The following is a 14751-nucleotide window of genomic DNA, read 5'->3' on the forward strand; positions in this document are numbered from 1 at the left end:
AAAATGGACTAGCAGCAACATGACATTTTGCTCACAAACCATATACTTTCTGGCAACTGAATTGAATGCCCAGATGCGTACAACAGCCTTATATATAGTTCTCCATGAAAAATGAATGCATATCATTGATAAAGGCCTATGCATTACAGCAGTTCTAGTTACTCCACAATATCTGGGCTTTTTATAGAAACAATCTCTGGTCATCTTGTCTTCATTTCTCATTTCTGATGAGATATTGAAAAAACAATTTTACTGGAGGATATAGAAATATAAATGGTCTGATGCTATCTTAGAGCTTGTGATATGTGTCTCTGCCGACTCCGATGCCACTTCCTTTGAAATCAATGAAAATGTCATGATCTACAAATCTGGTCTCTTGACAAATGGCTGAAATGTCAAATAAGGCAATGGAAATCTCATGAACAGAGAATTTTCATATATAGATAAAAAAGTTTGATATACGTGAAGAAAGATTGTACACCTCCTCCACTTCTTTTATTATGCTGTATCTTCAGTGAGATGAAGAATTTATCCAATATTAGTTTACTTTGGTACAGCAGATAGGGTCACGTGGATGTTGTACACTACAAGATCATATCCAGTAAACTCATATAGTATGCATACATACATATCTACATAAAACCTACACATTTATATTATACATACCGGTACATTTACACATGCATAATTATATACATACATCCATGCGTGTATATATATATATATATATATATATATATATATATATATATATATTATATATATATATATATATATATATATATATATATATACACACACACACACACACTACATACACACATACATCTAATATGTAAATGCTCTGACAGCTCCTTGTTTACACAACTGTACACTAGCTTATACAAAGACAAAATTATATGTACTACTGTGGTACGTTGAATCATAAATGCCGATAAAATCTTAGTTTGTATTTTATGAGAGCACCCCACATGAAAGAAAGATCGCTTCCACAATCCTCTCATAATTTAGGTATATTGCGCACAAATTGAAAACTGTAGCATACCATACTGTGGTATTTACCTTTTGTCATGGAAACATAACCATCACGCAAGATTCGTCACAGCAACAGATGTCAAGCCTCGGGAAGTACAGATCCCGTTGCCAGCAACAACAAATCTGTGTTTAGGGAAACAAGTGGTAATTATAGATAGTAATTATTTCCTCGGTACGCTGTTAAGGAAAGAGGAATCAAACTGTAATAGACCACAGAGGCCCTTGTTGTCCAGTCCAGAAAAGGGTGCTCTAAGCTTACTCTGTTGACATGTAGTTTTCATCTTTTACAAGACAATACCCCGTATACTACAACCAAATGCATTTTGGTGCATCGAAAAACTGATAAGAACAACTTACAGTAAAATCAATGTGTGTTAAAGTTACATGTTTAGAATGTGCCTCGGGGAGAGATATTCGGACTCTCAAACTTTCACAATTCTTTTCTGATATGCCACTTGTAGGGATTCATTTAAAAGCTCTTGGTGTAAGAAAAATGTTTTACTGGCTTAGTTTTTCGAAATTCGAAAATTTTATTTTTCTCCATAGAGTTAACACAGGGATGGTGGCCATTTTGATTTTAAATGTCGGTAAATCTTGTGTTATTTGTTTCTTTGGTACCAAAATTTGTACAGTGACCCCTGATTTTTATTCTTAATATTGAAATGATTGGTTGAAAGATTCCTTAAGGAAAGGTTGAGCAAATGTTTAAGTCTTTCACTTTCGAGGCACATACTACCTTAATCAACTCCATCAGCAAAAGTTGAAACATAGTCTAGCAGGAGGTCGGTGCCGGTGTCTGTGGATTGGGTGGTGTTATTTTGATTTAGTCTAACCTGCTGCTAAACTTTTGCATACAGAAATGATTCCTCTATTACCGCATAGCTGATAACTGCACCTGACAGTGAAATATGATACAGTCTTTCTTCATAAAATGTAATTCAAAGATCGTTGACCACATCAATTTTAGTGTTGGACCACATCGATTTTACTGTTGTTCTTATCAATTTTTCAATACTGATACACTTAAACGCATGTGGTTGTAATCTTATATCTTATCTATTGCAATTGAACAAAAAAGCAGTATTGTTAGTGCATCAAAATTAACAACACCAACGATACATCAGCAGGTCAAATTGATATACATAGCTACACGAAATAAAACTAAATGTGTGAAAAAGATGATAAATTGTATGAGGCTTACAAGCAGAGAAAAATCTTTCAGTAATATCTCTCTGCATTCCCCGCAGCATTCAGATGTGAAGGTATAGAGCTCAATTTTTTAGAGCAAGAATCAATGGCTATAAATGCTATCAAGTTTCTGCGAACGTTGATGAGATAATGATATTCAACCTCTTAAAAGGATATAACAATGAAATGTAGGGTAAACTGGGGATTCACACAGTAAGGTAAAATTGTAAACTGCATATATTATAGACAAGGTAGTAAATGAAAAATGTTATAAAAGAGCATAGTATCATTATTTTCCGTGCCATCCTCACAGTGAAAATTGAAATAGCTGCTTTTTTTCCACAATTTGTAAATTTAGGTTACAGAAACCGTCGTGAGTAAAGTGATGATGGCTGATATTTTTCATTTCAACAAAACCTAGCAATTTTGTTGAATATATGCAGGCAATTGCACGTTGAATTATCCGTCCATCATTTGAGTGGAAAGCCTCATGAAAAGAAGAAAAGCCTACGGTGTTTGTTGAGCAAGTAGCACAATGGAATGGATTGGAGTGAAACGTGCTGTAAATTAAACTGTGAATGGATTTGCTCATTTCTATTTTCATCAAGGCTCTGCCGTCGTGTATACACAGCTTGACCTCACAGCTCCCATGTACTGCAAGGTTTCTCCTGGTCTTTTACACTACAGAGATAAACGTTGCCCTTATATCTAAAATGGAATATTTGCTTGTGTGATTGATATTACCCTCCTTGAAATGTCATGTACCGATCACTTAATCCCAGCTACAGGACAAATGGCGACAGAGTTCAATGTTCTCTACTGTAAGCTAGATTGGCATGTAAGATTTGAAATCACATGCCTGATAGAGGTATACATACTTGATCAGGAGAAGTTGTTATCAAATATGGGTCAAGAGTTCAATTATTCAGCGACTAAAAAGTGATTTCTTACATCTGTGCATGATTTAGAAAGGTCAGACAAAATGACAGAGAAATTGCCGTGCTCTGAATTACCACTTCTTCTTCAAGCCGATTTTGAAATTTTCTTTTTTTTCAAAATTGCCAAAAATCAACTTTAAATATGTGACATTCTGATTTTTTCTAGTGCTCAAACAGCAACATTCTGTGTTTTCTCAAGTGCACAAACAGCCATTGTCAATTTGACATGATTATAAAATGAATAATTTGGTCGGTAAATGTATTTGAAATTTGCTTCTCCCTATCCAATGACACATTATAATAGTTACTCTTACTGGTCATTTGATGTCCTGAAAGTATTGCAGACACATAATTATTTGCTCGGGAGAAAAAATGGTTTTGATTGCTTGCTCAGAGTTGTTGGAACAAGAAAATCTGAGAAATAATTTATCTCAGGTCAGGTTATTTTAATTAATTGTGTGACTTCTTAAGGTCATGAATTTTGACAAAATCTGTGTAAATTGACATAATCGTATGCACTAAGATTGATTTTTATAGGTATGGTGAGTATGAAATTGTCCTATAGTTGTCAAATGGCTTAATTGTTACTCCGGTTGCTCACAGCTACATAACGATTTTTAAGGTGGTATACACCTTGAAAGTGAAGGATTGAAAGTTTGCCTTTTAACATTTTCATCAATGGGAAACTTTCAACCATTCTGTACCAAATCAAGAATAAAAATCAGGGGCCAATTGGAAAAATTTGGTTTTAGGGAAACAAATTGCCTGACATTTATTGATATTTGCAATTAAAAATGGCCGCCTTCCCTGCGCTAAGTCAATGGGGCAAAACGGAATTTTCGATATTCGAAAAACTAAGATGATGAAAATTTTTCGTACTTTGAGAGCTTCAAAATGAGTCCCGATAAGTGGTAGATCAGAAAAATAATTGCAAAAGATTGAGAATCTGTCCTTGAGGCGCATAATACCTTAAAAAAATTCAAAAAACTTGACTCCTGTGGAATCTGTAGAACCTTGACTCCCTGAAAACTGGCACGAAGAAGTTTGCTGAATGACATAGATTGATTTTAAGACAAGGTCAGACCCCAAGGTGCAGTTACGTAGGTTGTGAAAAATCTCTTTACTTGGACTGCGCGTATCATTCAGCGATTCACTTGAATAACAGAGGAATGAAAGGCTGTCTACCTGATCAGCTTCAGCTGGTTTTCACTAGATTTTTAACAACCTGTATATTCAGCTTTATTGCATTCATTTATCAGCTAATTGTATTCCACAGAATCTATTGGTCAGTGAACCTTTGTTTTCTTCAGTGAAAGTTCTCGCAAGCAAGGTCTGTTTTTAAATAATATGAGAGAATCAATAAAGCCATCAATCCTGCCCAGAAGTCAGATGGTACAGCATCAATCAGTCAATTAATGGCCAGTAAAAGAGAAAGCTAATTTTGAAATCCATGTATAAATAGTCCAGGAGAGAATAAGTCATCCATTGCAGTGACTATACTTCAGTGAACAGATAAATGATTGATTTAGTTAATCACGACAGCTTTGTTGTGTAATTATAACGTTGTATACCATTCCAGTCATGCCCAGGTTGTTCACTTCACAGTGTTAAAAGCTGTGTACGGGGTTCACACCTGACCTCTAAAGATGTAGTTCAGGGCAACCTTTTCACCATTAACGTTTTATCACCTGATAGTATTTTCACTGGAAAATGGTGTCTGCTAGGGCAGTAAAAGGCATTTATGTGATTGATCTGAAAGTGTACACACATTGTATCCTGAATCTGTAGAAAGGCTGCAAACTGACAAGATGATTTGCTAAGTTTGTTTTGATACGGTAATGAACCAGATGTGTCCTTGAAGAAGGCATCGACTTTAGATGAGGTGAAAAAAAAATGTAATACTCCAAAACAAATAGCAACATAAAGTAAAAATAAAATATTATTAAATAAATAAATAAGGCAAACAAGGTATTGAGTGCAAAATTTGTTTCAAAGTGCAGTTATTGTAATATCAATTAAAATATGTGGAAGTTTTATCAGCACACTGTATTCATAATTTTATGAGTGTTATCAAATACTATAGTATGCTGTCAGGAGAGGGAATAGGGTATTAAAATGTCAATATCACTGCAAACCCTGGAACAAGGGCCCTGGGGTCTTTGATATCATATTGGCCAGCTTGGATTTTAGCAGGAAAGAATTGCAGTGAGAGTCCTTTTCACAGGACAGCTAGAAGGCCCGGCACTCAAAGTTAATACAAGATATGTATCAGTATTCTATAGAGTGAATTTAGCTCTGAAGAGCTGCAGTTCAGTTTTGTATTGATAGTTTCTTTTTTCTCCTTTTTTATGGATATGCACACTGAGATAAATTTGTTACGTTCCTGAACAGGCAGTTATGAATTATTAATGAACAGCAGAATTTCCATTTTGATGCTGAGAATCTTGGAATAGTGAATCACTAGTTGTCAAAGTTAAGATATATATATGAATATATTGATAGCTGCAATACAATTTTCTTGTCACATCATTGGCAAAAAAGAGATAAACAAAATAATAAGTTTTTCAAGGCACACTGATTCTGCCCTCTGAGTTATATTGTTGTCAGTGTAATTTAGTGACCTACTTTCTTCACGTAGTTCAAATAAGTGTTCCCTGTTTGACTTGTATAGATACCATATATCATCCACATAAACTAGGTAGGCTAAGAAAGTCAAATGATAGCCACTGTTTTTGATTTGATTTTATGCAGGCCCTCCAGACAATGTAACCAGCTGAGCTGAAGAGCCTATAAAACACGCAAGTTTTACAGGCTTTCATAAAGTAGTTGTCCCTTTATTTTACTGGAAAAGTTAAGAGCGCCATAAAATCACCTCTGCGTGTGCACATTTCATGACAAGACCAATCTTGAGAGGCAGTTAGTCAATTCTTGCTCACTTTTTTCCTTTTCATTTTTCCCACCAGCAATGAAAGCTGCTTTATTGATCCAGAGATGGTACCGTCGATATCAAGCACGGCTCGAAGCACGAAGACGAGTAACATGGAACATATTTCAGTCAATTGAGTATGCAGGAGAACAAGACCAGCTGAAGGTACATATTCTTTTATATATATATATATATATATATATATATATATATATATATATATATATATATATATATATATATATATATATATATATATATATATATATATATATATATATATATATATATATATATATATACATGTGTGTGTGTGTGTGTGTGTGTGTGTGTATGTTTGTGTATGTGTGTGTTGTGTGTGTATGTTTGTGTATGTGTGTGTTGTGTGTGTGTGGAATAACCTCTAAATATTTAGTATATTTTTCTTAATTTGTTTTTTTATGAATATTTACTTTTTGTATAAATTTGTCAGTGGACGACAAGTACTGTTAGAGAGTATTGTACAGAGCTTCCGTTAACGCAAAATTCTGCGTATTTCACGCATAATTATTCTGAAGTATGCAAAGTAAATGGACGTCTATGTAAATCCGATACGCATTGAAAAAAATGCAGTCTCCGTAACAAAGACATGAGCACGCATGGTTTTCCTCCATTGCGTGGTTTATCCAGGATTAAAAATCAATGTTTGCTGATAAAAAATGTTCATTATTTTGCAATATTTTGTCCTACATCCTGTCCATTATGTCATGATAGAGTTCAGGTAGCAAAGACATTGTCGGAAGTAGAAGTCGAAATAATTAGTAAGAAATAATACCGTCGTAAGAGAATAAAACAGAAGAGTATTAAAGATTGTAAAACTCGTCAAAGAAAAAAACATTGTCACTGCTGATGTTTATTGAACACATTATTCATTGACTTTTGAACTAGTTTTCGATATCGCTTATACAGCTATTTTATAGGTACTTACATGTAGTTGTACGCATTTTGGATACATATTATGTAAATAAAAAAACATTTGTGTACAACCTTACACAGGTTTGAAAATCCTAACAGAAGTTCTGACTGTAAGGTACATCATAAGTCGTAAAAAACACTGTTGAAAATATATGTATTTCATTAAACTAGTAGCATGCATCAGGCAACAACTATGTAAAGAAAGGCAGGTTGAAGAGTTGCAGGAAATTATATGCATCGCTAAATTTGAATAAACTGCCAAAGGCCAAGGTATTTGCAGTAATCATTACAGCAGCCATTTATTTCCATTTGAATCTGACCCAGCCCGTGATAATAAATCTGAGTCCTTTTCAAAAAGTCTTTCTCAAAAATTACAAAATCCTTTACGTTTAATCACAGATTCATCTGAACTGCTGTGTGAAACCAGTACAAAAAGTAAACATTCATAAAAACCAGAGTGCACAGATTGTAATGTTTCATTTAGAGACACATTGTCAGGTATTGCTGAGTGCATAATACCCATTCTGACATTAGTATTAATTGCTATACAATGCTGAGAGTTGAAGTTCAGAAATATTGACACCTCAGATTGAGGAAATCTAAATGTGTATATTGTTTACTCATCGTTGATTCCTCAGGAGTACTGGCATTTTAAATTTTTCCCTCTGTCGTACTGCCATATTCCCTCTGTCCAGCGGGAACTACTTTGTAGTGATAATTATCTGTCTGATGCGTGATTCACAATCGTTTTATACAGATGCATATTTCTTGTCAAGGAGAAATTGATTGTCAAACATGTCACACCTTTTTTTCCCTTCGTCAAAACTATATAAGCACAAAATTTATTAAGTCGTCCACACCTAGGGTCCAATTCCCAGGGAGATGAAATTCACCTTTTACTAAAAGCTCTCCATGCCGCTATAACTTAACTTTGAGAAATCCAATTGAGCCGAGAAAAATGCACCGCTGTTTGATTGAATTCTGAAAACTGACAATCCGGAGGAGATTGATTTAGTTGAGTACATTGTAGCGTGCCGGTTTTTTTGCAAACTTTGAGAAGCGGCATGGGAATTGGTTGATCCATTCCAAATGGGATAATTAGTTTTATGTGAGTGCATTATTGAAATGTTGATGAAGGGTAAAAACACTCTCTCCATGTTGAAAGCTTTTTCTGGTCACCAACTGCAATCTTTGGAATGGTGCTTGTTTTTCAAGCTACCCTTCTAGGTAACCTTTCTGCCATTGAAATTTTGTCCAATGAAATTAGTTGTTATACTGTTCCAATCACGAAACTGGATCTCTGCTTAGACAACAGAGGTTAAACATTGGTTAGTCTTTAAGTTTACCATACCTAGAATTTTTAGGATTATTGCTTACTCTGGCAGTAAATTTCTGTCATTCTGAAGTGAAATTTGATTGATGAATGATTATAATAATAAAACCCCTGTTCATCATGCCCTATTGGTATCGTTAGAATACAATGAGTTCAATTCATCTCACAAAAATGGTCCAGATGTTTTTTCTAAAGATGAGATGGCCCTGGTCTCCCCAACAAATGAAATAAATGACATAGCTTCCCATTTGTTATGTACAGACCTCCCCACCCCTAAATTAAAATTGTATGGTCCATGATGTTTGCACTGTATTTTCATATCATTGGTTTTGGTCGTACGTGTTTTCAAATTATATATTTACAGTAATATGATCAATGAATGCCAGGGTGGTACAGCCATTTTTTGCTTTGGCTTGTGTCTAATTTTGAGTTTTGCTCTAGGGATAGACCATTTGTTATGGAGGGTGGCCTGTAAAATTAATGTTTTAGCACCATGTCTTAACCATTAACACCTTCAAGGAAAGTTTTTTCCTTTAGCTTAATGACAATATTTTGATGTCATGCCAACTTTTGTAGGATTTTTACACAGTTTCCGTTGTGTTTCTTTTCCCCAGCTCCTCACATATTAAAAGGGTATCAAATGGCCCATCCCTTACTTTCCAGTACTGTATCTTATACAATTATAGACTTTGTGATAACCCTCAGGTCAGAGGTCAATGAAATCCCAAAAATTCAACAGGTGTCAGTTGGCAGAAGAACAGAATATTATCTTACAAATAATTATCACTAGCATACTGTGAATGTACATTAAATAAATATTTGCAGTAGATCAGTGATTCTGATGATGTGTTTGCATTTATTTACTATGCACAGCTCTACAATTTCTTCAATGATATGATTGATCACGTCGCCGAATCAGAACCGGGCAAACTCAAGTTTCAACGAGCGCTCAATCACCATCACTACGACATATGTAAGTATACTTGCCAGCAATTGTCATGGACGGAAATGGTGTCTGTGTGCATACATGCACTGCAGTGCTTCCGTTTAAAGATGGACGCACACACACATATTTACTGATTGACGTAGAATATGGTGATGACAAGGGTTCTTCACGTATTTCACCCATTGGTTTTCTTCGCAGTGTTTGGAATACAATTGCAGCAGGGGTAACAGAAATGTTTTTCGAGTTTGGAAATAATATTGAGTATTTTTAGGAACCTTTGTGAGAGGAGTGCGCATTCAATGCACCATGCAGTTGCCTTGTAAAGAGAATCTACCTTTCTTTTCAGCTGAGTGTGACATCTAAAACTCTTCAATTTCTGTCCCTTGTTCCACCATGTTGGCTTGAACAACAAACTGGCTCCCCATGGAGTATTTAGCCAACTATACTTCTGGTTTTGTTGAGGGTTACAGTAGAATATGAAATAAAGGGAGCAAATCTTCAACGTTTCTGGTCTGTGGCTTGTGTGGATTCATTTTGTAGCCTGCTGAGTGAATGAAGTTTTCACCATCTTGTTTTTCATGAAAGTTGCAAATTTCAATATCCTCTATAGATTTAATGCAGGGTTTTAGCAGTCAGTTTTCAATTTCAGATCTTGGTCAGATTGTTAATTCTTTCTCTTATCCCTAACTATTGACTCTTGATTTATATTCTTGATCATGAAAAGTGGTTTAAAACTTCATGGTGGAAAGTTTAAGTTAGAGTTTATTTATTAAACGTTTTGTTTGTAAGTCTGCATTATCATAATTCTCATTATGAAAATGAAAACTGATATCTGCATGGTGCTCGTAACGAAATTCTGTGCTCCTTCTGCCAGATTTCTATAACAAATTTGTGTTATTTAGCGTGCAGATGTTGGACGTCAGAAACAGAATGCTATATAGCCAATTTGGAAAATTAACTTTTAAAAGGGTCAGTTGTTCTAATCTGCTGGAAACTCTGTAGAGAAAGGACTGAAATATTTAAAAAAACTTGCATAAAACTAGAGAATTTTGAGAAAAGTATGTTTCCAGAATTTCTGTTTAGATGAGATCATTTCTCATTTAACTTTCCTGAACAAAGGACAGACCAGTATCAGCTGTAACACTTTATGTATCCCATGATTCATAGCAGCAACTATAAGCTTCTTTGTGGCTTGTACAAATCACCAGCCACTACAGCTACACCTATATTTTAAAACTCTCAAGGCTAACTCTTAGAGATCAGCCGTCATGGCAAATCTTATTATCTTGATATTCGAAGTGTAGCAGATGCAAATTGTCAACTGAAACAAAAGTGGAATTTGAACAGTTACCCTGTAGGTGGTCTTAAAGCTTCAACTCCTCAGATTCTACTCTGCATTCACCCGCACTGAGCACATGTGGCAAGTGAAATAGAATATTCTTGTAGTCTGCAGAGAAAGTAAAGGTGAATATTCTTCTCTCTGTGTGGGACTGCATTTAGTGTCCCATTACCAGTACCATTCAAAGCTGAAGAACTGGGTTACCGTAATTGTCCTCATACACTTCAGTTCAAAAACATGTCATGCTCATGCAGCAGGTTGGTGTGTTCTTTCCTACTTGCAGGTGATAGGTCAAGTTCTTAGGCTACCTTTAGTAGTGTGGCCACCATACTAAAGGCATACTGTACTGAGTATACAGTCTTGCAAGCTCACAGGCAATGGTCCCTCCACAATCTGGTCACAGTATGACCTACTGACCCTGTGTAATTTTCTTTACTCACTCTGTCTGTCAACACTGATGTATGATTTGGTATCTCTCACGAAATCCTGACCTGTGTAGCCATAATTTATTCACTTATATATAATGCTGAACGCAATTTCCTTTCAAAATTATGTTGTTTTCCTTCCTGATAGATGCTGGTGTATATTGCGATAGTGTAATGAACTTGCTTGAACCTCTTGTTTAGGAAACAATAGCAAAATTAATGTTGTCAATTGAAGCCCTGAATTTTTATCTTTCATAGGAAAGTGACTTTTAAAGGGCCAGCAATTTTGACAATAGTTTTCACTATTTTTGTCTATGCCCTACTCATCAAAGCATGTTAAGAAAAATCTTTTCCATATACTCAGCGTGTACAGGTGTAAACTTGTTATCGTTGATAGGTGAATTCTGTTCAGGACTAGAATTCAAAATAGATGCTGTGCTGACAGGGTAAATAGTAAGTATTGTAACAAGAACTTGAAATTGCCATAGAAAACAAAAACAGCAAAAAAAATCATTAGATTAAAAGAAACCTGCCATACTGTCAAGCCATGTCCTTCAGCTGTCTAATTGTCACTTCCGTACAAGGTGTTGTATATGATGCCAATCAAAGTTGTTTCCTCACTATGATAAAAAGGTTTGAAGGAACGTTAATTTATTCCACCCACTCACCCTATTTTGTCCTGAAAGGTTCAACTCTGGCAATTGGAAAAGAAAAGATCTGTATAAAAAATCAGGGAATGAAATTTAATATGCCTTCAAAAAATGGATGGCACAATATCATTCTATGTATTTGTAAATAACTTGAGAACTAAACACTAATGTGATACTTCTTCTGTGACACTACAGCTCCTTCACTCCTTTCATTTTGTTCGCAAAGTGTCCGTTACCATTCAGTCTATGAATGAACAATTCAAGGCAAGCAAATATTTCAGATTTCAAATTTTCTTATTCAAAAAGTGGCCATCGACACGCATTTATTCCTCTCAAGGAACGATCGCGTCAAAGCAATCTACTTCCTGTAGCCTTGCACCCCAGGAAATAAATTGTTCTTGGAATATGGCTCACGTTCACTCTCTCAAGAGAATTAACACACAGCTTTACTTTCATCCTTGTGGACAGTAAATACAAGTAAATTTCCTCTCTCAGATTCTTGTTAAAAATTTCATGTTGAGGTTATACAAATTCGGCATTGATAATGTGGCATTCATTCAGATGGTGTTTGATGGCTTTGATGAATTGAGAGAATCAAGCTCACTAGAGATATAATGGCTATATAATTTAAAATATGACACTTTGTTTTCAGCTTCTATAAAGAGAATATGTACACGCTGGTGTGAAACATTTGAATCAAATTTTTGAGTGCACAAAACTAAGGAAAATTCAGAAAATTTGGCATAATGTTGCCCGCTTGTTGCTCTCATGGTTCAACAAGTTTGAAATGGTAGTTTAGATTATTTGTCTGATCTTTGATTAAAAAAAGAGTAGATAGCCCCCTTTTAAGAATCCACAACATATTCTCTCCGAATTTAAGGTATGGTGAACATTGATTTGCAAAATTGTTACCTAATATGTATTCGTTAAGATTGGACGTTGTCAAGCAAGAGGCAGTTATGAGCACACCCTTTCATGGAAAGAAAAAATGGCAGAGTTTTCTGATGTTTGGATATCTTTGATGTTGTACAAGATTAGGTCTTAAAACACCCTTATGGTGTTTTGAATCTGAACATAGCAGGAATGAAGTAAACATCATTACTATTCTCAACTCCTATATGTACTGGTATTTGCAACGGTAAGGTACTCTGTATTTTAAAGCCTTTTAGACAATTTCTGTCAGCTGTCAGGCAACTTTTATGGCTCAAGGGATTTAAATCAGAAGAACAAGTATAAATATTTGATCGATGAGTGGATGTAACTTTGAGAAAGCAACATCACATGATTATAGTAGAGGGGGAGTACAAGGATTTGCTTTCAACAGAGATCATGCGCCATGAGCACAAAAGTCGCTGTGATAGTTTATCCATTAAAATGATGCAGAACAAAAAAATTCCATTGAAATCACTGACACAGGAAATATGCAGTCTAACAAATTTTCAGTCGATTACTTTGGAAGGTGAAAAAGATATCTGTGCCAAAACAAGCACCTGATAAACCTCTGAAGCAGATACGGGCTTTAAAACAGAGAAATTTGCAATGTAGACATTCTTTTCCTGTACTACAGAGTCAGCAATCATTATTTGTACAGATAGCGCACAATTTTAAGCAAATTGAATATTTTTCATTGACAATTGGTCATGCACCACCAGTTGATTTGCATATTCAGAAAAGGTTCACTTTGCATAAATGAATAGATATATTTTGGAACTTAGCATTGGTGGAACATACAAAACTTTTTACCAACTAGATCCAAGAAATGCTGACAGTGGGCTTTTTCATTGGTTGCATTTCATCAATTGATTTTATTCAGTGATAATTGTAAAAGTCCTTGCTGTCTGTTAACCCTTTCACCACAATGGTTTCACCCGAACTCATTTGTTATCAATGGTGATTGTGGATCTGTTTACAGGAAATTGGAGGTGAACTGAGGTTAATTGAACCGGGATCTGCTCTGGAAATCAAATCTCAAGCAAGATATACTCTCAAATGAATGCAATCAATTATAAGATTGTTGCATCAGAAACTCTCCAGCATAGTTTTCACATTTTCTCATATTCATGTACAGAAAGAGATTTCATATTTATTTCTCAAGTAGACACTTTACCTATTACATGGTAGTGGTTGAGTGGTAATGATTCTATCTCCCTAGTATATACCCTACCTGTTTCCTGGAACAAAATCTTCACTTTCTCAACAGGTGTGATTTATTAGGCATAAACCTGTAATAATTATGTTAAAGGTTTCTGTGAATGTGTCTTCAAGAAAATTTTTAGCGTACAATGGTCAGGAACTCAAAATTGTTATTTCTATTTGTTTGCGACCCATCAAAAACAGAGAAATTGGGCAAAATCATCCAAAATTTTCATAAAAAGTTAAGGATTATAGAGGGTTTTAATAGGATCATCCTGGAGATGTGGGATAATTCATTTTAACTGTTCACTGCAGCCTTAGTTTGGTTCAATCTTTTTGTTTTAAACAGTGCACCCCTAAATGATATTGTTTCTGTCACTACCAGATAAAGGTAGCTTGGAAAAACTCAAAGGACAGTATTTTGTGTTCAACCCTAAGTGTGGTTCTTATGATGACATAATGGCCACTTGACCATTTTATGGCGTAATTTGAAGTGTCGACATCCTGAATGTTTTGTTCAGTTGTCTTAAAGTCTCTCACCTTGTCTTTTTTTCCTCCTCCACACTCTTGGCAGTCATGGATACCGCATCCGGAAACCCTTGGCAGATGGCAGCACAATGTAAGATCCATATACAGCCACACGATTGTAAAGATCAGCTGTGCGCCCTCCTCTCGTTATCATTTCTGTTTCGTTTCCCAAATAACCCTCAGCCCAACACTCATTAACCCTTTCACCCCCAGTTCCCTGTGTACAGGTCCAACTTTACCATAGAAAACAATGGATTTGGGACAAACCATGGTGGTGAAAGGGTTAAACCATCTTGAGGTGCTGCTGATTGTTTGTTGGTGTCCAGCATGATATATACATCACCCTACCATTGACA

General features: G+C 35.3%; 1 protein-coding gene across 6 annotated transcripts in view; it reads left to right on the top strand.

The window, feature by feature from the left end:
• The window catches only part of LOC139131379 (serine/threonine-protein phosphatase with EF-hands pef-1-like), an 87261-nt gene that overhangs the window by 53563 nt on the left and 18947 nt on the right, over positions 1 to 14751 (top strand). For 3 of the 6 annotated variants that reach the window (XM_070697396.1, XM_070697397.1, XM_070697398.1), the window contains exons 4-6: positions 6125 to 6252; positions 9248 to 9347; positions 14442 to 14486. In XM_070697396.1, the coding sequence (XP_070553497.1) occupies positions 6125 to 6252; positions 9248 to 9347; positions 14442 to 14486 (273 nt within the window). The remainder of the gene's footprint in view (positions 1 to 6124; positions 6253 to 9247; positions 9348 to 14441; positions 14487 to 14751) is intronic. The other 3 variants (XM_070697401.1, XM_070697399.1, XM_070697400.1) reach the window with 1 other exon arrangement.

Source organism: Ptychodera flava, chromosome 4 (genome assembly GCF_041260155.1).
Source record: "Ptychodera flava strain L36383 chromosome 4, AS_Pfla_20210202, whole genome shotgun sequence".
In the NCBI taxonomy this organism is placed as follows: domain Eukaryota; kingdom Metazoa; phylum Hemichordata; class Enteropneusta; family Ptychoderidae; genus Ptychodera; species Ptychodera flava.